Source organism: Siniperca chuatsi, linkage group LG6 (genome assembly GCF_020085105.1).
Source record: "Siniperca chuatsi isolate FFG_IHB_CAS linkage group LG6, ASM2008510v1, whole genome shotgun sequence".
Lineage (NCBI taxonomy): Eukaryota > Metazoa > Chordata > Actinopteri > Centrarchiformes > Sinipercidae > Siniperca > Siniperca chuatsi.
Genome location: NC_058047.1, coordinates 19,630,630 through 19,654,371, shown reverse-complemented (window position 1 = coordinate 19,654,371; position 23,742 = coordinate 19,630,630). Strand labels below are relative to the sequence as shown.

Here is a 23,742-nt window from a genome sequence, read left to right as displayed (position 1 = left end):
TTTGGTTCAGGTGATCACCTGATCACCTGTGTTGGAATTCAACAGACATTGGAATGGAATGGCTTCCATACTTGTAGAGATGCTGATTTAAGAAAAAATTACAGTGGTCTCTTAATTTTTTCCAGAGCTGAATATATTTATTAATTATTGTACCTTGTGTGAAGAAATGGCTCACACTATTGCAGCTAACAATATCAGGTGGGGGGTGCACTCAACCTGTTACAATGTTTCCTGCTTGGTGATTTTCAAAAGTTACCATCAATGGATGGTAATTTTCCCACACTTGCACACTACATTCAGTCACTTTCAAGGTCTTGCATGGTGAAATGTGAAGTCCCCTTATTGGCTTGTGTTGAGGTACAAGATATGCCAATGGTCAAATTTATTTTCATAAAGACTTATTCCTATGTTCAGTTTTTCTTGATCTTGTGATGTCAAGAGATCACGACATACTTCTGTTTTGTGAATAACACAGAATAAGTGTGTTTAATTCAGTACAGTTAAGTGACCCTCGTGGCAATCCCTCTTACAACATGGATCACAGCTGACCATCAGGTGCTATTGTGTGGCACCATTTGTGACTGCAGTGTTTTGCTTTGTGTTTGAAAACAATAGCACAAAGCAGTGGGGCCACAGCATGTACATGTACTGGAGCAGCAAAGAAATCATGAGTGCTTGTAACTATATACCACTAAATATATAAATAGATTTTTATAGAACTTTTTAAAAGAATAAATCAGTTTTCTATAAAACTGCGTCTCAATATTTAACAGCAACATTAAAATAAATAAAAATGCATAAATACAAAAGACAAGTGTAATTTAAAATAAACTTTGTGAATTTATTGTTTTATACCTACTCTTACACATCATACAATCCTAAATCTTTAAAGAAAAACAAAATAAAAAGATATCTGGTGGTGTTTCTGGGGTACTGGAGTGCCAAGGGACAAGAACTACAGCTCTGTGAACATTGTAGATTTCATTTGACGTCCCTTAAACTCATCTTGAAAGACAGAATTAATCAAGTCATCGTCATTTGTTTTTACTTCTGCAGTGAAACTGAATATCAACCAGATTCATCACAACTGACAGGTTTATCATTATTATCAATGATGCATGATGAAGACACTGACTCTGAAAGGTTGTGCTAAAGACAGGACTGAAGACATCAAAACTCTGTTAAAGCAACAGAACAGAGGGAAGAAAAATGTGTACGTACTGATAATATCTAGATTATTCAGGTAATTGCTGGTGCCAAGTCCTTCATCAGAAACAGTCAAACAATTTTTGTGATCCAACTGTCCAAAATCACATGCAAGAAAAAACTGGGCCTCCATTCTCTGCCCAAAGACATAGGGCAAGTAGTTTGATAAATGGCATTACAGCTTATTATGTAAATTATGGTTTACATTCAGACTGCTCATGTTTATTAAGAAAATAGGGGGTGGGAGATATGAGCAGACAATAGATAATACCAAGTGCAAACCATGAAATCCTTGTGATTTACATAGCTGAACAATCATCGCAAGTAAAGGGCTTTGTAATCTGTAAAAGGAAAACTGAGCACTTTGTAGGTGACAATATTTTGTAATGGTCATCGATCCAGCATGCAAGCGTGAATATTCTGAATATACAAGATACACCTTAGGGAACACCAAAATGCAGAGCTGCTCCAACCACAAGTTCCCCTAAATATGACAATTATTCTCCTTGTACATAATCATCACTCAAGAATCCCCATTAACTCCTTCTGAATTTAAATTTTCCACTAGTGGTGATTAAATCACAGCCAGGTGCTTTAGAGGACCAACTTATGCTAAGTAAAGTCTCAGTGTTGACCTGCCAAGTCACACGGCCATTTAGACACTAGAACTTTAACAGGAATTCTGATGTAGGCCAATTTTCCAATCAAAGGAACTAAACTCAAACCACGTCCAACATGATATTCTGTGTATACAAGGAAAAGCGGCATTCACATCCAACACATTCTGCATTCGCTTATTTTGCAAATTCCTTGCAACTTTTCTACAGCTCCTTCATAAATATTTAATGACCAAGATCAAGTAACATTTACAAGGAAAGCTTTTGATAATGAAATGATGATACCTCAAATGTCCCTCTACATCTCACAAGGGGCCTTTTTATCTTTCAGTAATAAAGCTATGCTATGACTAGGCTTCAGTAACAGCATAAAAGCTTGGGCTGGGATACTGTGTTACTCAGCGCGGTTAATAAAGCTTATAGGGACTTGTTAACAATCTCACTAGTATTGTAGAATAGAAGCCACATGGCCTGTAGGAGACACTCATGGTAGAGCCAGTTACTGAACATACTTTGGACATTACATGGGCAGATGATGTGGTAAATAACTTGTTAATAAAAAAGGGGGAAGGGGTGGGGGTGCTATTTGTGGCACAGTTCTTTTTTTGGGGATAATTATGAAAAGCACTTTAATACACATAGTACTATTCTTCACCTTAGTCCCCCACCTTTAATACCTGGCAAAAATCTACATTAAGTTTATACTATATGAATAGGAGCCATATGGTATTTACATTTGGAAAAAAACTGTAGAGTCCTGTTAACTTGAACCGTAGGGTTCCAGCCATGCATTGTGCTACTGCTGTGTGGCTTTTGAAACATTCCAGCTTCATTTCAAACTGTGCAGTCAGTTACAAAACAGTAACTCATATGTTTCACTGCACACATGCATGTTTGATCTTCCTAGAAGAAGCTAGCTAGAAGCGGTCTTCGTAGCAAGGACTCGTCTGAATCTGAACACATTTTAAAAGCGCAGCACGCAACTCTGTAGCAGTACGACAATCTTTACTTTAGCTGAGCAGAAGGTGTGTCAATGTGTAGAGTAACTGCGACCCAGGTCAGTTTTCATTCAGCATGTGTCAGTGGTCTGCTGGTGGTTAGAGAAACATGGAGCTTCACTCTGACTCCATAGAACAGAAAAGGGCACTCAAGGAGAACACACCTCCTTACTAAAACAGAAAGTCTCATCAATCGAACAAGAAGGCAATTTCTTCAGCGAGTCTGCTATACAGATCAAATATAAACTGCAAATGACCCAGATGCTGAACAAAACTGAGCAGGTGTGGCACATTAGTTTGTGCTCTGCAGTCGACACACTTTGTTGTGCTTTGTTTCCAAATCCAAAACAATGGACATTTTACTGCACAATTGTAGTTGTAACAGCTTAACTGGACTCTACTCCACCGTGTCAGAGCTTGTGTATTTTTTATTCAATAGTTATATAATCAAGATGTAATTACTTAAATATAATTGAAAAGGTTAAGTGCAAATCTTAATGATTTGCTGACACATGCTGCCAAGCACAGCACAGCTCCTCCAGCACAGACCAACCAAACGATAAAAAATAAATAGAATGCAATCACACAATTCAAGCTAACTACAATATATTAATATAGATCTTCTGATGTCATACGCTCATTAAAACAGGGAAAAAAAACCAAAACAAAACACAGAATTCAATCACTCAGTTAAGTCAAGGTTCTCAAGTTTCCCCTAGCCTTGCCCTCCCCTACCGCCCCCCTCCAATAACTGTTCATGCACCCAATATCAGTATGATAAGTCAATATATCAAAGAGAAACATTTCTGGAAAATGCTGAGACTTCGAGTTCAATGTGTGGTGACCCATAGAGTAAAGAGGTGGGAAGAAAAAAAACGAAGCCAATTTGACAAGAAGTTGACATCATTTTCAGTCTGGGAGAAAAATTTATATTCCAAAGCCCTTAAAAAGGTCTTGCTGATACATGAAACCTCCCTTAAAAACTTGCTAGACCTTAATTGAGCTCTGTGTCATTATCCAGGCTGTGACACATTCCTTAACAGCTTACCCCTGTCTCATTTCAACTACCTTACAGGGACTGTATAAAAATAAACTCACACGATCCCCCAAGTTGAGAAACAAAAAAAGGGGGTAAAATCAAATGCCTTCCCTCCCCACAGCAACACTAATGTCCACCAAGCCCCTATGGCTCTCTCCCCGACTCTCAAGCAAATGTGCACACACACGCACACGCACACACACACACACACACACTTTCATACAAACACAAACACACACACACACACACACAGAAACACTCAGTTTCAGCCGCAGTCACTAGTGGAGAGAGAGGGAGATGCTAGTAAAGGAAGCGTCTGGACAGTGGCTGCGATCTCACCACCCCACCCTGCCCGTCTTAGACTACCATGAACAAATGAAGCCATGATATCAGGTGTTTTCATCCAAGTCACCATTGTTCAAATTCACAAAGTCAGAGACTTCTTTTTTCACTCAGTCCTCATAACTTCTGAATTTTCTCAGCCACCACGATGGGGTTCTCCTTGCGTATACGGGCAGCAGCTGCACTCCGGTAATCGTAGGGACAGTCGTGTTTGTCAGAATAACGGTGAATGGCACAGAACAGGTTGCCGCAGCGACAGTCAAAACCTTCAGTAAAGAGAAGCAAACACGGTCAGTCAACATAAAAGCTTTATAAACATTACTTCTAGCATTGACCACTATGGGTTTAAAAGGTTCATATCAGTTGCTCTTGCTGGGTATATTTGCTCTTTAACTGCTTTTAAATTGGGCATATTTTATATTAGTTAAAAAAACACTGTACAACAATGCCCCTTAAACAGAAACTAAAACAGGGCATGAATAAAGGTCTTCATCTCAGCCCGAATTCAACTAGGCCCTGAGGGTACTGCCATTATCAGGCTGCATTTTCACATGCATACTGAGGATTTTGGTCAGGGTCAGGTCTAAAATACAAATATTACTTTTCAGCATTAAATGGCAACTGGAGCCTCCTTTGAGGTAATCCAGTTTGGCAAAAAGCTGCAGTACCCTGTGAAATGCACCACTAACCTGCAGTATGTTGCTCTCTGTACCAAAGTGTTTGGTTGTGGAGAAAAAAATAAAAAAAATAAATAAAAACAATATTACACAAATCATGGACTGGGAGCTGGGTTTTGGATATGTGGGTTACAAGGTATTTGATCTTAATGATAACTCTAAACTGGCAGTAGAATTTAACTTATTTCAAAATGTAGGAATAAACCAAGCCAGAACGAGAGTAATATGTCGCTGTGTCTTTGTTTTGGTGAAATTCTGACAGCAGGTTTTTCAACGGAGCTGTTGATCTGAGATCAGTTGGGGTCTTTACAGAAGTCTATGTGATGAGACAAAGGCCCTTAAGAGTCAATTTTAGAGATTTTTAGGTAGAAGAAACATGACTAAATTACCAGGTGGGAGTCAAAGCTTAGATAACATGGTGGATATTTTAAAAACTCCCCAACTGTTATACTGTTAAACTGTAAATAATTTGTATGCAACTGTCATTCACTGTGTTTGTAAATGGTGTCAGACACTAAATGTCAATAGAAATCAACAAGGTGCCTTTGGTCAGTCCTTGGGGAATACCACAACTTAGATGTGAACAAATATCTGTCAAAAACAAAATGAGAGCATTATAAGTGAACCTGGCCCAATGTGACTGAGCAGAAAGCTTCTGATCAGTGGCATCAAAATCAGAAGTAAGTCTATCTCAGTAGCCCAAGAATATCATCCCTTTCCAGATTCATGATAAAACCAAATAAGCACATTGTCTTGTAACAGTTGAAAGGACTGTGTTGGCAAAGGGTGATTCTTGCTTCTGGCAGCGCTGTGAATTTAAAAATGGTCCACGTTGTGCTATTGTGACACAGGTTGTGAAATACCCAACCCACATTTGGACACTTTGCGCCGCAAAACTGGTAAGACAAAGGTAATGAGGCGACAAGGTATCAATGACGTGCAAATGGTGCAATGAGTTTATCGAAAACTACACACCAAACTGTTCTCAAATTCAGACTGTGCCAGGTCATGATTGTCAGGTAAGTGGAGAATCCCAACAAAGCAGGTTCATGACTCAAACCTTTGAACCATGTCAGTAGGTAAGAGCAGCTCTCTACTCAGTAAGTGTGTGAATGTGTGCAAAACTCTTCTCTTCCTTACCAGTAAGGCCCACTTTCTTCCTGCAAGAAAAGCAGCGGTTCTTTTTCTTGTTTTTATCAGGAGTTTGGTCATTATCAGACAAAGCCTGTGCTGCCTCCCCCGCTGGCTCTGGTGAAAAAAAAACAAAACAAAAAGCACCAACAAGCACAATGGTCACAAATCAATGATGACTATATGTTTAACACTAACTGGTAAAATACTAAAACTAACAATAACCCAAAGGCAAACATTCAAAATACATCAGGATGGTAGATTTGCGATATTAAGGGCCATCCCCAACCAATCAGCGTGATGTGGAAACAGACAGTAAAACCTTCCAAAAACACTTTTGCACCAGTGCCGACTTGAAAACTCCATTTCCCCTAAACAGAAACGCCCATGCCGGAAAATGGAGAAACATCATATACATACATTAAGTTTGATCTTAAATTCATCATCAAATATAATTTTAGTCATGTTAAATAACTTAACTACAATTTCCTTACACTGTTATTTCATGGTGGGATTAGAGAGGTTACAGAATATGGAAGACAGATCAAATAAAAAGAAAGGGGGGGGAACATACGTTACCACTTTTTGGGAAACGTCACAGAGTATATTGTTTTTGGGGATGTTTATGGAGGAGAATGTCAAGTGCATCCCACGGTTTACCTGTTTATTCATACCCTGCTCCTTAATAAGTAGTGTCCTCCACAGCAGTGAGGGTGACTCACTTTATGTGGATAGTGGGTAGGGATAGATTTGGAAAAGGACCAACGTTTTCTGTGGTGTTTACCTGTGCTGTTGGAAGTACCCTCCTCTTCTCCCTCCTCAGCCTCCGCTCGATCAGAGTCTACAGCTGCTGAATCCTGGGAGATGCTCATAGCTGTCATCTGTTGAGTTACTGGACTGGGAGAGCTAGGACTGACACAAAAACATTTCTTTTTTAACAGACCATACAGGAATTATTTTCTAATTCAAAAATTTAATTAAGATTGAAGACAAGTAATTAATTTTGTAGTAAATGTATGGCAGAGAGATGTGTATATTTTGTTAGACTGCAAAAGTTAGCCAACCTAGATGCTCTTGTTGCCATCCAGAATGACTTACAAGGTATCTATGTGAAAATGGAGTGAACACAATCCAAAATAAAGTATTTTTTTCCAACCACAGAAACACCAAAAATAACAAATATATTTTTTTAAATCTTTATTTTATTTGGCTGCATACATTATCCCATTGTTTTGTTGGGTGACCTACTACTAATGTCTTGGATCTGTTTCAGCACGCTCCCTGTAAAGTACTTTCAGAAATGCCTTTGAGGAGCTATCACAATCAACTTGACAAGACACAAGCAACTACAAACAGACAGGGCCTACAGAAAATGGGACATTGCATACATACAGTACACGGCACAATTATCCATGATTATGCCATGCAGATAGATCAGGTGCAAATCCCTTCAGATAACTCCAAAAGTTCATCACACTGGTAACAAATGACTGGACTACTCTAAAGGCATTCTGGGAAGAATAAACCCATCACTGGAACAACTTCTCTGATAGCTGAGCTCATTATAATGTGCGTGTAATCTGTGTTTTCCAGGAAACTCTGAAATGTAGGCATGGGTGTTATATTACAGAACAATTACTGCTCAGATATTAAATCCCCTGGTCTTCTATCTGATTTTCTTTCTTTAAGATCTATCCTGGACTATTGTCCCTTTTTTGTTTGGTTTCTTTCCAGCAAATGACAGTTACATCTATAAAAAAAAATCCAGCAGAAACAGCATATATAATAAGACAATAATATTTTTTAACAATTTAAAACAGCCTCACAGAACTCCAAGACATCATCATCTTCAAATACTTCTCACCCATCACATAATACATTTTACAATTCAAAAAGAATTATTTATTTGCAAACCATAAAAAACCCTTACAAAATGCTTAATTACAAAAAATGAACTAGGTCTGCAACAATTATTCAACATTATGCAGCAGTTTCAAGAACAGGCCCTCAAGCAAGCTTTTAAAACTACAGCACATTACTCTTCAGCTCTTTCTTTCAGTGTCAACTTTAAAGGGAAACTTTGCAGATTTTCAACCAGCTTTGTATCATTACAATGTGGACAGTATATGCAAATGAACAATGGTTAACTTCCCTCCATGTTGCCTGCACCCAGAGCTCACCGTTCAAGTCCGCTGGATAACGCAAAACGCGTCATTCAGCAGACTTTTGCCAGCTCTAGGGCTGTTGTTCGGAATACAGATTGTACTTCTGCATTTTTTGTATGCTTGCCCCCCAGACAGTCAGATCGAGAGAGGGACAGCTCCTCATTGCTCCAAAATCAAAACGTCCTATCCAAAATCAACTGGATAGAACAAATACTGACAGAAGGCAATGCTCCTGTAGATATGGAAGAAAATGATTTTAATAGTGTAATGCTGGAATCAGACATTCAGGGCTACTTATATGAGCCAGAATACAATGCGGAGGAATTACGGCGTATGGAAGAGACCGCCACAGCCGAGAGTCAAGCACCGCCAGCTGGTGAGGAAAGTGGCGCAGAGCTGCCCCGTGCCAGGGACAACTGGTGGTGCTGTTGTAGTAAATGTGCACCAATGGAAACAAATGTGGAGTCACTGTGCGTTACACCAAAAACTTTGGGCCCCATGTGGACAGGGGAGTGCTTGAGACATATTTCAGGATCCCAAAAAGAAACTGGAAATAAACAACGAAAGCCAGTGGGGCGAAGCAGACGTCTGATCATAGAGTAAGTGCAATAGCGACTGTTTTTTTGACTATCACGGCAACGTTACAGTGTGAAAACGTACAATACACGTTTTTTATGAGGCCTGTTCAAGACTAGCTTGGCACATACACTGCCCCAGTTTGTTACCCGGTATGCTATCAGAGTTTAGCCGACTTAAGCCTAACGTCAATAGCTCTGACCGGCTGTTTGTAGGAGTTGGGGAAGTTTGGGAGTGGGAGTGGTCTTGGAAGGCAACAGGCCCAGTGCATTCTGGTTGATGTAGGTTTTCTACCTTTTGAGCAAAAGGGAATACCACAGCCCTTTTTCTCTGTTTTCTCTGGTCATGTCGCACCAATTTCAAAAATATCTGCGTCTTTCTACTGCATAGACAGGACAGTTTTATGAAAAGACCATCTTTCCAGTGGTGAAATATCCCTTTAAACAAGAGAGCTATGAGATAGTTAATTCTGCCTTTGTTAACCATTAGACAAAAGTGGTAAAACAAACTACGTAAAGAAATCACTGGTCAGTACAACCCAATGATTAACCATCCACAATAAATAAATAAATAATAAAAGCCACTTTATGTAGGAAAGGTGTAGCAAGACCTGTTCACGGACAAGGATGATGTGTGAAATTTTACAGAGAAAGAACGTGCAGTTTTGTTTAATCTACCATACATAATCTCCATTGGTTTAATATTAAATGTGTGCAGACTAAAAGCAGAGATACTCAGGCACCAAGAAATTTAGACAAAATTAGTCCAGAGAAACCTCTAAATGACAAATACATCATATACATTTTCAATTCATAGGTGACATTACAAACTTAATGCCACCTATAAATGCTATAAAATATACAGTACCACAGTCAGTCATGACCTTGCACTGTGCTTAGCTGACAGTTATTCTACTGCTTGCAAATATGTAAATTATGTTCGGAAAATGCGGTTGGAGATGTGTACAGCACACTGTTGCGTATGAACTCCTTAAAACTGGCTGAAAATTTTGCAATGACTGGCAAAGAGCTCTTACCAGAAAACTCTGAGTCATCAGGTGTTAAAAATATTTGAGTGGCCAAAGGATTGTAACATCATCCCAGCAGGTTGTATGTTGAAAAGTAAGATGTGAAAATACATATACTGTAGTAGTTTACCATCTTTGATTTCTGCAGAAGCAAGCTGTTGTGCTTGTATTTAATTCAAGGGACTAATGAGAGAGACAGATTACAACACAATGCGCTGGAGTGATGAACTGATCTAACTCATTATTTAGTCAATTAAGCACTCTTTGGAGCAACACGGGGCTGGGAAAATTCCCCAACTGTCAACATACCTGGTCGTTTGTTCCTCAGGTGGGGTTCCTGCCACCTCTGTACTGGGCTCTGAGGTTGTACTCTCCACAGTAACACCAGCTGACCCTGGTGAACCTGCCGGTGATGTAGCAGCTGTGTGGGGACAGAACAGTCTGATAGCACCAACAACACAGAACCTGTTGTTTTGGCCCTGAAAGTGGATGACTTTCCATTTGTTTCTAAGTATCTTATTATAAGCCATTCATTGCCTGTGTTTGTCTACCATGATGAGATGTGTTTTGAATTAATGTGAAACAACAGATGGAGATGTCACTCTCTTGCTTTCTGATGCCACAGTGTAGGCAGCTACAGCTACCTCTGTTCTCCAACCCCTTTTAGCAAATTCAAGTGTCCCCCATACCTGTACAGTTTTGAGTGACACTCTGTTCCAAGTTCCTGTCTTTCCCACCTAAAAGACCCATATCCAGCATCCCCCCTGCTTTTTATAGGTCATGTCTCTCCCATCTTCCTACCTTTCTCTCCCGGAGGGCTGGATCGCCCCCCTCCCTGTTGTCTCTGCAGGTGTTCCTTGTAGCAGACCGAGCACATGCCGTTGGTGCGGGGGTTACCATAGAAACCACATCCCATAGTGCAAAGCATTGGCACCTGCGTCTGATTGGTCTCCTGAGCCATGCTCTGACAGAGGGGGTAAGGGGGATGGGAGAGGATATTCCTGAAAATGGGGTTGCAGAAATTAGTCAAAATGATTTGCAGTCCCTATTTGTTTACATGGTTATTCATTTTTTAGCTAAAAGAGCTTGGAGACTGGCATTTGGAGCATGAGAGTAGAGTTAGAGAAAATGTGAGTTACTTTGTGAGCTAAGGGGTTATGGCCTACTAATTGCAGCTGTAATGAAGGTTTGTCGAACACGTTTATACTTTCATCAACCAAAATTAATAATAACACCACCAACAGAGTGACATGTCCAGTTCAGCCACTAAATCAGAACTGGCCATTTTCTGAGAACTAACTGAGAATTTAGTCTAAATTATGTTTCTAAATTAATGTAAAGGTCAAAATCAATCTCTGACATTAATGGCAAAATACGACAGCAAAAAAAACAAAACAAAAAAACCCCAAAATGATCACTTAATAATGTAATGTTCCTCCTGCAACATTAGGGAAATGCGCCATGAGTTTTGAAAGTAACTTAAGCTATTGAAGTGTCACAAAAACTAGGTGGAAAGCTGTGCACGGCAATGAAAAGAGAAGGTATGAAGAGACGAGAACAATTCCACAGTAAAAAGACAAGTTACAGTCTGCGAAAACACAGGCTAGCTCAGCTAGTTTACGCTTTCTTCCGCCGCACAGCGAGATGTTTTGGTCAGGACAAAGTTAACAAAAAAGGAACAAAAGCTAAAGAGATGTCTAAACAAAAACAACCCCAAGAAGTTAAAACCTCAAATTAACCGATGACCTGGCAAACGATAACGCTACGTTGCTTACAGTCTAGCTTAACAACTTACAGCTGACTGTCCCCAGTTTGAGTTTGTCCGCAGCAGAAAACAATTGGCGTCCTATACTTGCATAGCTCAAAGCAAACACTAACATTAGCAAACAGCCTCACTAGACGTTTTGTCTGTCTGACACTGAATACCAATGCATAAAGAAGGACAAAACCCGCTTAGTAACGTTAGCCTTCAATCATGATGAAAATCAAGAAAATAAAAAAGTACAGCGTCCTTAGCGACAAACCGTAAACAAATCGTGTGTTTTAAATCGAATAAACGCTAGTGTTAGCAGGCTAACGTTAGCTGAACTGCTAGCATAATCAACCAGCCCAAAAACAGTGCGCTTCCCGACAGTCCTGGCCGGTTTAAAATCTGTTAAACACAGCGGGACTCTTTCATAGCGGTCTAAGATCAAGACAGTACCTGAAATTCAAGGTACCGGGGGCTGTCGACGACCTTGGGCTTCAGATTTGTACAAGTTGTGTCCCCAGCAGAGCGCGCGGCCTCCTACCCAGCGCTAGCTCCCGACATTCGAAACAACGACCATGACGTCATCCTCAGCATCGATTCAGCCTTCAGTAAGACGGACCAATATAGCAAACTCCACCACCCCACCAAAAACACCATGACAACAAAAAACTCAGAAATAACACCTTTAGGTGCTGTGTCAAAGTTTTATTGACATGTCAGCTCATTGACAGTTCAGTAGCTGCTTCCATAAACCCATCAAGGTTCAGACACAAAATATTGACATTAAAATTGCAAATCTACTATGAACTCTACATCTCATTAAATATGCATGCTCATGTCCCTCCTATTCTAGGGAATTTAGAGCCCTAAAATGGTCTTGGTGTTTACAGGCGACATACATTTGGCTTAGTTCTGAGAATGCCTCAAGTTCTTTTTAGGCACTAACAAAAAAGTCTTACAAACACCAGTATGGGCACATACTGTACATAGAGTAATCTTGAACAGATGTAAAAATTATTTTATCTTTTCCAGGATAAATGATAAAGTGCACAAATGTGTAAATTCTCTAAAGGCCACAGGTCAGAGCCTTGAGTCATAATTAAATTCCATTAACTTCTACATCACAAATGTAGTGTCATCAATTAATAAGTACAAATTTAGTACATCATGAAGAAAACATGATTGAATTTAAGGCCTCTTTCGTTAAAGCAAGCAGATATATATTTTTAAAATGGTCCATCTACAGTAAACACTAATCTTTTGTCACCACATTGATTGACTCATGGAGAAACACAATAAAGTCTTCAAGTCTAGCTGTGTGGTCCGCTCTGCTCCATCGCCACATCTCCCTCTGACTTCTCAGTGATCTGAGGGGCAAAAGGTCCCACCAGCCAGTTGAGTGGTGTGTTGTTAAGTAGATACTCCATGACACCGTCCAGAGACTGCTGAACCTGGGAACAAGCACATACTAATATTAGATTTACTAAACCATAACCAAATAATAAAAAAACAAATACTTTACCTAAAAAATATGCTATGCTTTATTGTGGGTAGAAAATATTGAGGTTATAGGTGTATATTACTAAATACAAAATAAGCTTGACTGTCCTAGTTTCATAAATGCATATAATTGAGCAGACACTCCTGAGAATGGATGTTTGTTTATGTAATGTATCCAGGAGATTCCTGTTTATATCCTGTTCAATAAGACTCTGCGGGTATTATTTAAGCACCAATAAAAAGGTAATGGAAGGACTAACTGTTAAGTGATGGTATTGAAAAAGAAAATTAAACTTCAAGCACTAAACTAATGTATATTTAGCTAAGCTGATGCAGCAAAACAATACACTGCAGTAAAGACAGCATGGTGCAATTAGTACTTGGGTCAGGTGGTGACGGCTCCGCTCCAGAAGTAGGGGTGTGATGATGCTAGTGTTCCCCAGAGAGGAGTGCAGTTCTTCAGCTGATCGCCTTGCGCTGGTCAGCTGGTCTTGGACTGCACCTGGCAGACCCTGAGCGCTTGACACCACATTGGTGCACGCTGACCTCAGCTGGTCACTCAGACCACGCACCATGGAGAGGGCCCGCCATTCCAGCTGCTGTGAACAGAAAGTAGAAATAAAAATAGTTAAATGATAAACATTAGCATATTAAATGACAGATGATAATATAGCTGTAACATATCAATTCCTCCCAATTATCTTCCGTAGTGTCCCCATCCCATCCCAGTCCTGATGACACAATGTAATATAACTCCTCTCCTGCATGAATCTGTGGGGGCATTACAATACAATGTCAGCCTCTAAATGCAAGTCTGATTTATTGCTGAATTTCAGGACTCTTGTTAGTTCTTATCCCTATCAGGCTCTGATTTTTTTATATTCCAAGTCACTTTGGAGTATACATGCTGCATATGTACAGTATGTACATTGTAAATGCTGTGAAATGCAAAAATAATCTGGTTAGAACCCATTAAGTTAATTCCCAAATGCTTCAGCCCTGACCTCAGCCTCATCACTGGTCCCATCTGGCTCTGACTCAGTCTGTCCAGCTCCAGCCTGCTTCTGCTTCCACTCTGTCCAGCGCTGCAGCAGCTGCTCTGTGGCTCCTCCTATCTGGTTACTGGCGGTACCCAGACTGGTGCGGGCACTCTCTAGCAGGTCCAGAGTACTGGTAATCTGAGCCACTGCAGTATAGGTGGTATCCCTGGCATGTTGAGCACGGACCAGGGACTGCTGTAGGGCTCGCTCCTGTACTCTGGCAGAGAGTTTCCCCAAGCGGACAAAGTAGCTGGGGCTGGCAGACGGGGTAGTGACCTCACAGGTGGCAGGTTCAGCAACAGCAGCTGAGAGATAATAGTGTTAATCTCATATATATATATATATATATATATATATATATATATATATATATATATATATATATATGAGATTAACACTATTATGTTATACACAAGTTTTGCCAACTCTTGGAAAACGATAATCCAAAAAAAACAATATATCAGCCATTTTTGATCTCTCCTTTTGTTTTTCAGTTTTAACTGTTGTGTGAAGAAATACACAGAAGAAATTCAGTATATGTACATTCTTTGAGGCATGGGCCAGTGGGTATGTTTTAGGTGATGGATGGAGGCACAACTGGCTCCCTCCCACTGTGCCAACTGGTGCATCTGTTCCAAGTCAGGCTACTTGACTCTGACAGGGTTAAAGCACATCTGCTCCAGAGAGACAAAAAAACTTAAGAGCCACTTCACTCCCTTCTGTCATCAGTCTGTGGAAGCTAAGGGGTATGCAAAGTAACACTATCTCCCTGTGCCTCTGTTAAAAACCACTTTGGTGGTTGGGCCTTAGCTGCAGTAACCACTGAACAAATCAAAAATCCCCCAAGAACTGCCATTATGGGTACTTTGTTGCTGCCACTGAATACAGTTGCATCTTTTTCATATCCATAATCAAGAGGATGGCCTCTTGAGTATTACTGCTATATTGGAGTATGGCAGGTTGTCATGATAACATGACATCACAGTAGCAGGTGTCAAAGCTGTGAGTGCTGGAAATTGTAGGTGCTTTATGGGCCAAGTTCACAGAAGGGAGGTTCATTGGAATATCCTGCCTCCCTCTCTATGAATAGCATCAACCATTCATGTGTTCAGATCCAGTCACTGTGGTAATTTTTATCATTACCACCCCCATCTTGCCACATCACCCTGTCTTGCCTTTATAATGATAATTTATTTGGACAGTTTCATCAAATTTGCTGTGTGATCTATAGATCAGTGAAGCAAGGACACAGTGTCGGCTACTGACTCTCATAGTAGGCAAAGGCAAATGTTATCATTCACACATATTAAGTATAGAATAAATTAAGTTTCAATAAATGGTAGTAATGCCAGCTACAATTTATAATGTATGAAAGTAAGCTTGGAGTAATGTAAGGGGTATAAAGCTAATTATTGTGCTTAAACTTTAACATGTTCCTCTTTAAAACAAAACTGTAGCATTATTTATGCTTAACTGAAAGTAGATAGGATACAGCTGCCATGTACTTTTCATATACCAATGTGGAACTGTTTTTTTATTCATCTTCTGATTGTAAAAAGGTAATGTAAAAAGAACAAAAAAAGGGCCAAAAAATCAGATTAAGATGGTGTAGCAGATCTCAAATGGCAATTTAAGGAATGAATAGAAAACAATTGCTATTGTTTTTATGACATATATTAAAAAGGTACAATCTGTGATCCAAAAGCCCCACCACCAAAATTTAAGACATAGGGTTGTAATCATTCCCACTTTAAATGAACAGATCTGTAAATTCAAGGACTAACAATAGACAACAGCTAAATCTGATTTAAAAGTGCTTTGTCACTATTGAAGGTTTTTTGACGTCATTATGAAGCAATGGAGTTAAACAGCTCTACGTTTTCATTCATTATAATGAGAGAAAAAACATGGAATGTTTGTGGAACTTTTCATCATATCTGCAATAAAACACATGAATATATCTCAACTTTATTTGGTAAAAGACATTACTGACTGTGCTTGAAGCCCTAGATTTCTTTGTTATCTTATCAGCTTTACAGGATAAGTGGGAGAAAAGCTGCTCTACTTATTTACCATCACCATGGGATAAAAACTTGAAACTTGTTGTCCATAATTAATTAATTCCAATTGCAGCCATGTTTCAGCTGTATTTGATCTGGCTGTCAAAACACACCTGTCTACACCTCAGCAGTAGACATATGGGTTTATCACCTCCCCTGGTTTTTATGGACTGATTATGCTTTCCACATTTAGGATAGCTACTGACCCAGCTCCATCTCAGTGAGTGGTAGGTTCTGGTCAACCCAGTCCTCTGATCGGCTCAGGGCCAGGCCCATCCCACTGCTGACCATCTGGCCCATCCTGGTGCCCATGGCGGTGATGATACCTCCGCTGACTGCTGCCCGGGTCAGCTCGACACCGCCCATCACAGCTCCCACCACAGCATCTTTGGCCCCTGCCACCGACTGGTACACCATACCTACTGTGTCCGACACCACCTGAGGAAGAAAGAGCAGATTATGTGCCATGATCGGAGAGTGATGGTGGTGCTATTATGCATTTTCTACACAGCTCTTATCTTATCGACAGATTTGGGAGAATTTGGCCTATAAGGAGCAGTTAACAGAGTAAGGGTGCACTAGTATGAGAAAAAAAAAAAAGGACGAGGTGGGGAGTGATGTTTTCTCCATCAATTCCATTGTTTTCTTTTTTAGGACACCCTTGAGTGTTTTATTCCACTCATAGCACGGTCATATACTGGGTCAAAGGAAAAAGAGACTGTGGTCAAATCATATTTGTTTTCAATGTTAGTTTGTAGTCAGTTTAACCCATGGCGTGGTTATTTTTACCAATGGGTAACAGTAACTGTTCACATACTGTGAAGTGTAAATGTCATTGCTATGGTTACCTGGAGTGTAACACAACTTGTGGACTTATTGAGAAGGTTAGTTAATGACCAGGAGCTATGTTTGAAGTGTTTTGATACATGAATGTGTAAGTTATCACACATTTTATAATAAGGGCTGTTACTCTGTTAAAAGACCTAGTGTGATAAAGGTTAACATCATAGTTAATCAATCCAAATGCACAGTAAAAAGTTGAAAAAGAAAAACTAAGTAAAAGAGGGTCTGAAATGTATTTTTGCCTGCATTACAGTAGCATGGCTTTCTGTCTGACCTTATCTGCTGGTTGGTGAAGAATAGGCAGCTTCTCTTCCATCTTATTCAGTCCTTTCAAGGCATACTCATTAACTGTAGCAACTGAAACATGTACACAACAGAAATTCACTAATAATTTAAGAGGATACGATGTTGTCACCTCTGCTAACTATGAGTGGGAACTAGTAATACCAAGTAACCAAAACAGGAATTGTTTCATGTTTACAGTGCAGTAAGAATTGAAAGGGTTTTAAAGATTAAAATGACACGTCCAGTAAACGATCTGGAAATTCTGTTCTTAGAAGAAGAAACCTATTTTTATTCTTGTCGTATTCTAGCCCAGAGGTAACAAGTGGACTTGACATCAATTTCACACATTTAATGTGCAACAAGCTTGCAATATTCTTTTATAGTACATTTGAATGTAAATTTGTGTGCTGTCATTGCAAATATATTACATAAAATTTTGCACAGAGAGGAGAACTTACGCTGTGGTTCTATAATGTCCAAAAGAGGCTTGGACCCCGTGGTGGCAGCTGCTCCCAGGGTTCGGACCCCACTCTCTGCTGCATCCATCACTCCCTTCAGCAAGGGCACACTGTCTTTGGTGCTACTATAGGCGCTGGAAACCACTCCGCAAGCTGAACTGACCAGAGGCAAATTGCTCACTCGGGAAACAACATTCTAGGTAAAAAAACAACCCAAAATAAACAACCATTACTGTCACTGAAAATACATAAAAATTGTGAAATACAATCCTGTCTGTGTAGAGAAAAGCTCTTTTCAGTACAGAGTTGAAGTATTCTGTTAGGAATAATGATTGATTCCCCACAGTAGCTTATCAAAATGGGGAAATTCTAATCATCAAATGAGTTCACAATATTCCTTGGTTTTGTAATAGGTGTCATTTTGAGTCACAGTGCTTCTCACCTGCTGGTCTCCATTAGCTGGTTCTGCTGCTGCAGCTCCAGTCTCATTAGTCTTCCCGCTGTCTGCCATTGTGGCTGCTGGATTCAATCTCTGACATGTAATATAGAGTGTCAGAAACAGAGATTCACCGCACATTGCTTGGTATGCATGATGAGATACATCTTCCTCTCTGATATTCTTTGTTTAAGTGGCTGATATACTCTATCTTACAGGGAAGCAGTGTCTTGTGAATTTAGAAATGTAATTGCTGTCCTGTCAGAGAATTTAAGAATATAGGCAGCAACTCAACCGTGTTTAATTCATTTGTCAACACTATGATGAAATGAGGATGAAACCGCATTTTAAAAAAATGAAATGGTGCAGCCAAGCAAACAACTCAAGTCTCTACTCTATGTCAAAGTTGAAAGTAAAAAATTCTCAAAGGGAACATCATAGGAAGGGTCACAAGATTTCTTCCTCTAGGTTTATTAAAAGAAACTTATAACTGTTTGATCAAGATGTCATAAGTTTTCTACAAGAAAGTGAAACACAAACAACCCTGAGCTTATTCCTTTGATTTAGCTTAATACTTCAACTTCTCTGTATGTGTACTGTTAGTACATTGTAACAACACTGGTTTCTCAAGGTGATGCTTGCTTCAAGGCGATGATTGCCACAACATAAAAGGAATACAGACATGATAAATAAATGAACGATCCAGACGTCAGTCTAATTTGAAATTATAGATTAGAGTCAAGAGAAAAGTCATGAATAATGGTAAGAACTGCAGGAACCTGCAGGGCACTAATGCTGGAGATTGATTGTTCACAAGCTCACATGAAGGCACATAGGCAAAATTGACCTTGACATTATTTATATCAAGTGAAAATTCTTATCCGAAATATTGAGCAATACTGCACTTCCACTAATGTAAAATATAGCTTTAAATGAAAACTAGGCCAAAAGAATTACTCAAGTGAAATACTGTAAGTGAAAACTACCCTACTGCATAATACAATGAAGTATTGCCGTAGATAAAAATTTAATACTTAATTGGGTCACACAAAAGGGTGAAATAAATAATTAATTCAATCAATTGTCCAATTATATATCCAGTTTCTATTCTTCTTGAAGTAAGGAGGAGAAATTGTATGTCATTTTCAAATCAGCACAGGCTTAACTTCGCACAAGATGGGTGACGTAAGTGAATGTCACTTCTAGGAATGGGTGATATGGATAAAATCCTCTTTCATGGTATACTGTATCTAATATAAGACTGCAACTAACAATTATTTTTTATCATTGATTAATCTGCCAATTATTTTCTCAATTATTCAATTTAAACTATAAAATGTCAGTAAATAGTGAAAAATTGCCAGTTTCCCAGACTCCAAGGGAACACTTCAAATTGTTTGGTCACTTCAACCATCCAACCCCCCCAAAATATTTAACTTACCATCATAGAGGACCATCAAATATTCACATTTGAGAAGTAGGAACCAATGAAAATTTGGCACATTTGTTTTGAAAGCAACATAAATGCTTCACATCAAAATGATTTGCTGTCAATCCACTACATTACATTAGTTTTAGCTCTAATGTAATGTATATCACAAGAATGCCTATCTAAGTATGCTGTCACTGATTGAGAATCTATTCGTGACTAAATTAACCAGATGGGAACGTCCTCACACATAAGGAAAATTCATCACTTTGATGAAAAAAAATCATACTAAATTCCAATATTACCATAATGCCGTCCTGCTCATTGATTTGCAGCATTGCTTACAATGGTCTAATACAACCACACATACAAAGGAATAGCTACCACAGTATAAACCACAAATTTCTGATGGTAGACACATTTATAATATCTCACTTAGAGCTAAAACAGTTAGTCGATTAATTGTTTAGTCGACTGAATAATTGGAAAAAAATGACCTGCAACTATTTTAATAATTAATTAATTGTTGGTATTTTTCAAGAAAAAAGACCAATCTTTCTCTGGTTCCAGCTTCTCAGTTGAGAGGATTTGCTGCTTTTCTTTGTCTTATGTGATAGTAAACTGAATATCATTGGGTTTTGGATTGTTGGTCAGACAAGACAAGCAACTTGAAGACGTAATTTTTTTCCTGACATGTTACAGACCATAGGATTAATCAGGAAAATAATTGGCAGATGAATCGATTCAAGTGAGGGAAGCACAGAGGCATGATAGCTATATAGAGAGAACCCCCTGCAGCAAAGCATCTTTCCCTTTTCTTTCTGGTGCTCCCAACATGTGGACAGCATCTGTGTGTGATCTACCAGATGGCACAGGGAGACATTAGTGGACTCCACCTGTATTTACTGGAACACTGTTAACAAGCGTTTGCCATGGTTGAACTGATGTATAGGGCAGACGAGTCAAAGAAGGACATGACCTCTGATCATACAGCAGTAGCCTGAGGAGTGCAGATAACCAGCTGTAACCTGTTGCCAACATGCAGTAAATGCTCAGGTAGATTAGGCTACGCATCCACCCGACAGAAGGACCTGTTGACGGAGAGATGAGTCTCATATCCAGCAAACTACACTGAAGCCAAGCAGTTCCAACCATGGTTAACCTTTATATAGAACTACTGTTTATTCATTTCACACATTTTTTTTAGATGTCAGGGTGAATAAAATACTCTCTCTGATGTTTTCATGACCTGTGGTGTTCCAGACAGTCTCTCCGGGATCTGTGTGATTGCAAATTGCATTTTGTTGCAACAGCTTGGTTGGGCAACATGTTTTTTTGAGAGGCAGTTGATGAGATCTTTACTGGCTTTATTACAAAGCAAAGTCTGACACTATATTGCCAGCTATCAAGTGTGAGATGAACCCGAGATAATTTTCAGAGACACAGTACATATTATGAGGAAGGCTGTTATGCAACACAAACCAAGCTGTTTTAGACTTTCGGAAATAATCATCTCACTGACAACTGATTCCAGCAAACCGCTCACAAAAAGGCTCGCCTCTTCCTATTGCATTATCAGGCTATTTGTCACATTCTCACAATGTTCATCATCCCCTTTCAGAGAAGGGAAAGCTACTATGCTCCCTTTGGAGCTGAAACACTATGTGACCTTTGATATTAATGGACAAGCTGGTATATCTCCAGGAAACTATTGAGACACTTGCCATAGGGGACAAAAGAGAGATCACTGCTAGTCAGTGGGTTAAAGAGGCCTACAGCTGTCCTCGATCAAAGACTCCACAGTTGTCCCTGCTCGCAGAGATTGAGAGAAGAACTAAAGAAATGCTGATTTATATATTTCAGCTGACATCTAAAATAGTGTGGACCCAGATCAGTGAGATTAATTTGCAGGGGCTAAAAAACATTTAGCCAGAGTCCAACCTGGGGGTCAGGACCCTCCAAGGGTGCCAACGTAAATGTGAGGGGTCACAATATGATTAAAGGGATAAGAAGGAAAAAATCTGTTACACAAAATTATGTCTCAAATTTGTTCTTGTGAAATACTGGATAATCCCTGTAATGAAACAACTTGAGAGTAAAAAACAAGCATTGGTTGAACTGCTCATGTCAGACGTTGCTTCATTTTAAAGGGGTTACTGTCTTAGCACAATATTATAGCAAAGACACCTTATACAAGATGCTCTGCGTTGGCATTCATTGGTTTCTGAAGAATCAGTCTATTATGGAGCAAAAACAGGATTTAACCACAGCAGTCTTCTCAAATGACAAATGTAAACCGTGGAGGAGGATTTCCATCAGTGCTCAGCACACAGAAACCCCTTTTAGCTGCTTTTTAACACAACACTGTGTCCTCTGATACTACACAGCAGCTGTCATTTCTTCCAGTTAATAGTTGATGAACTTTACTCCAGATATGGAACTATGACTAAGTGTCAACCTTACTTCAGCAAACAACAACACTCTTTTAATCGGTTTCTCATAATTTATCATAACCTCTGCTCACTCCTCGACGTTAACAAGCAAAGTAAGTACAGTTGTTTTCTCAGTCCTCAAAGAGAAATAACACTTAACTTTAGGTTAAGTTAGCTAGTTAACGTACAAGTAACGTTAGCTAGCTTAGCAACAGTCTCTGAGAAGTTGAGGACGGACTTAAAAACAAAACAGAGCTGTCACATCAGCCACTGACCTCACTGGCAGCCTGTTGTTCCGCTGTCCTGCTGTGACCTGCAGTATAATGTTGGTCAATGAACCGCTCCAGGCCACAACAAGGCCCTCTTTCTACCGGACTGTTGGGCAGAAAGGCGGAGAGTGGGACGGTCATACACTTTTAACCAATTAAATCACAGCCCGGAAGCGACAGACGGTGGCGGCTACGGATGTCACATCTGGTACAAATAATTGTGAATATATTCACATAAAAATCTAAATTCATACACAATTACAAACATGACATTTTCATTTTATGTTTGTTTTACTGTACTCACTCAGCTGACGTTTGTATGAACTTGCCTTTCTGATTGCTCCTTATTTTACAAGATATTCCCTCATTTTGTATAATCTGACTTTGCATTGTGTTCTCGGCAGTAGTGGGAAGTTACTCAAGTACAGTTTTGAAGCACTAGGCCTACTCCTTCTCAACCAATTTAAACACTGAAGTACTGCTTCCATGTTAATGCATCAACAGTAAAGATCCAATAATATAATAACACTGACAGGAGCAATTCTGCGTAATGAGTACTCTTTTGAAGTTTTAAGTACACTTTGCTGATAACAGCCCTGTTATTTCACTGAAGTAAATTGGTGTTGCTACTTTTGCTTCTCACTAAATGATCACTAAATGATCTAAATACTTCTTTCACCACTGGCAGATAGGGTCATTTGTAAGTGTTTATTAATGTATTTGTCAACAACTATAACTTGTCATGTGAAGCATCCATAACTGGTGCATAAACAGTTCATGATAAATGACAATATATCACAGTTAGAATCATATGAAATATGTCTTCATGTTTTGTGTGACTATCAAACATGAAGTATTCATTTATATATGTTATTGTTATGTATTATTTTATATTAGTGAAATATTGATTTATTCATAAATTCTTCTTCACTCTCCATGATGATGAAGGCCACAAGATGTGGCGAGATCCTACAAGAAAGCTCCAGAAGAAATCTAGTAAGTGGACCCTGAGTTAAGAATGTTTTTGTCAAACTCTTACTCATTTATAAACAGTTTCAAGCCTGTGAATGATTCAAATATATGTATAAATGGTTAATAAATGTTTTATAACACACTGTAAGGATTTAGTCATGTATGCACATATAACGTTATGTTTACAGCTATATATTATACTGTGTTATTGATCATTCGGTAACTGTTTACACACCAGTTTTGGATGTTTCATATGAGACATTATAGCTGTTGAAAAATACATTAAGAAACACTAGTGTGTTATAAACCATTTATTTTTCTATTAAGTGTGCATAGAAAACAACAATTAAATACTTATTACTGATGAATCACTGGTAATGCTGAATGCCTTTCCCTACTCTATAGTGTGTATACAGCCAGATGACTGAGCTGTGCTGAAAGTCAGGCAACCATGTTAACTGCAATTAACGTAGTAAACCCTGAGAGGGCA

General features: G+C 39.1%; 2 protein-coding genes across 3 annotated transcripts; both read right to left on the bottom strand.

Annotated features, from left to right (window-relative positions):
• Positions 1-820: 820 nt before the first annotated feature.
• Positions 821-12,129, bottom strand: zgc:77486 (uncharacterized protein LOC405808 homolog). Of its 2 annotated transcripts, none has more exons than XM_044200430.1 (6): positions 11,982-12,129; positions 10,580-10,779; positions 10,088-10,199; positions 6,795-6,922; positions 6,020-6,127; positions 821-4,468 (listed from the first exon to the last, which is right to left on the bottom strand). In XM_044200430.1, the coding sequence occupies exons 2-6, from the start codon at positions 10,737-10,739 to the stop codon at positions 4,320-4,322; spliced, it is 657 nt and encodes a 218-aa protein (XP_044056365.1). In that variant the 5' UTR covers positions 10,740-10,779; positions 11,982-12,129; the 3' UTR covers positions 821-4,319. The 2 variants fall into 2 exon arrangements, with proteins under 2 accessions (XP_044056365.1, XP_044056366.1); XM_044200431.1 differs by lacking the exon at positions 11,982-12,129 and adding an exon at positions 11,574-11,949.
• Positions 12,130-12,218: 89 nt separating this feature from the next.
• plin3 (perilipin 3) lies at positions 12,219-22,440 on the bottom strand. The gene is made up of 8 exons (XM_044200429.1): positions 22,287-22,440; positions 18,157-18,246; positions 17,715-17,910; positions 17,246-17,328; positions 16,335-16,566; positions 14,033-14,373; positions 13,409-13,627; positions 12,219-12,979 (listed from the first exon to the last, which is right to left on the bottom strand). The coding sequence occupies exons 1-8, from the start codon at positions 22,419-22,421 to the stop codon at positions 12,839-12,841; spliced, it is 1,437 nt and encodes a 478-aa protein (XP_044056364.1). The 5' UTR covers positions 22,422-22,440; the 3' UTR covers positions 12,219-12,838.
• Positions 22,441-23,742: the final 1,302 nt, after the last annotated feature.

Excerpts from the sequence above, each read along its gene's own strand:
- plin3 (XM_044200429.1), bottom strand. The coding sequence starts at position 22,421 with ATGACCGTCCCACTCTCCGCCTTTCTGCCCAACAGTCCGGTAGAAAGA. Across the intron at positions 17,911-18,156 it reads CAGCTAATGGAGACCAGCAG|AATGTTGTTTCCCGAGTGAG; the intron begins GTGAGAAGCACT and ends TTTTTTACCTAG. Across the intron at positions 16,567-17,245 it reads TTCACCAACCAGCAGATAAG|GTGGTGTCGGACACAGTAGG; the intron begins GTCAGACAGAAA and ends TTTCTTCCTCAG.
- zgc:77486 (XM_044200430.1), bottom strand. The coding sequence starts at position 10,739 with ATGGCTCAGGAGACCAATCAGACGCAGGTGCCAATGCTTTGCACTATG. Across the intron at positions 10,200-10,579 it reads CAGCCCTCCGGGAGAGAAAG|CTGCTACATCACCGGCAGGT; the intron begins GTAGGAAGATGG and ends GTCCCCACACAG. Across the intron at positions 4,469-6,019 it reads GAAGAAAGTGGGCCTTACTG|GTTTTGACTGTCGCTGCGGC; the intron begins GTAAGGAAGAGA and ends TCTTTACTGAAG.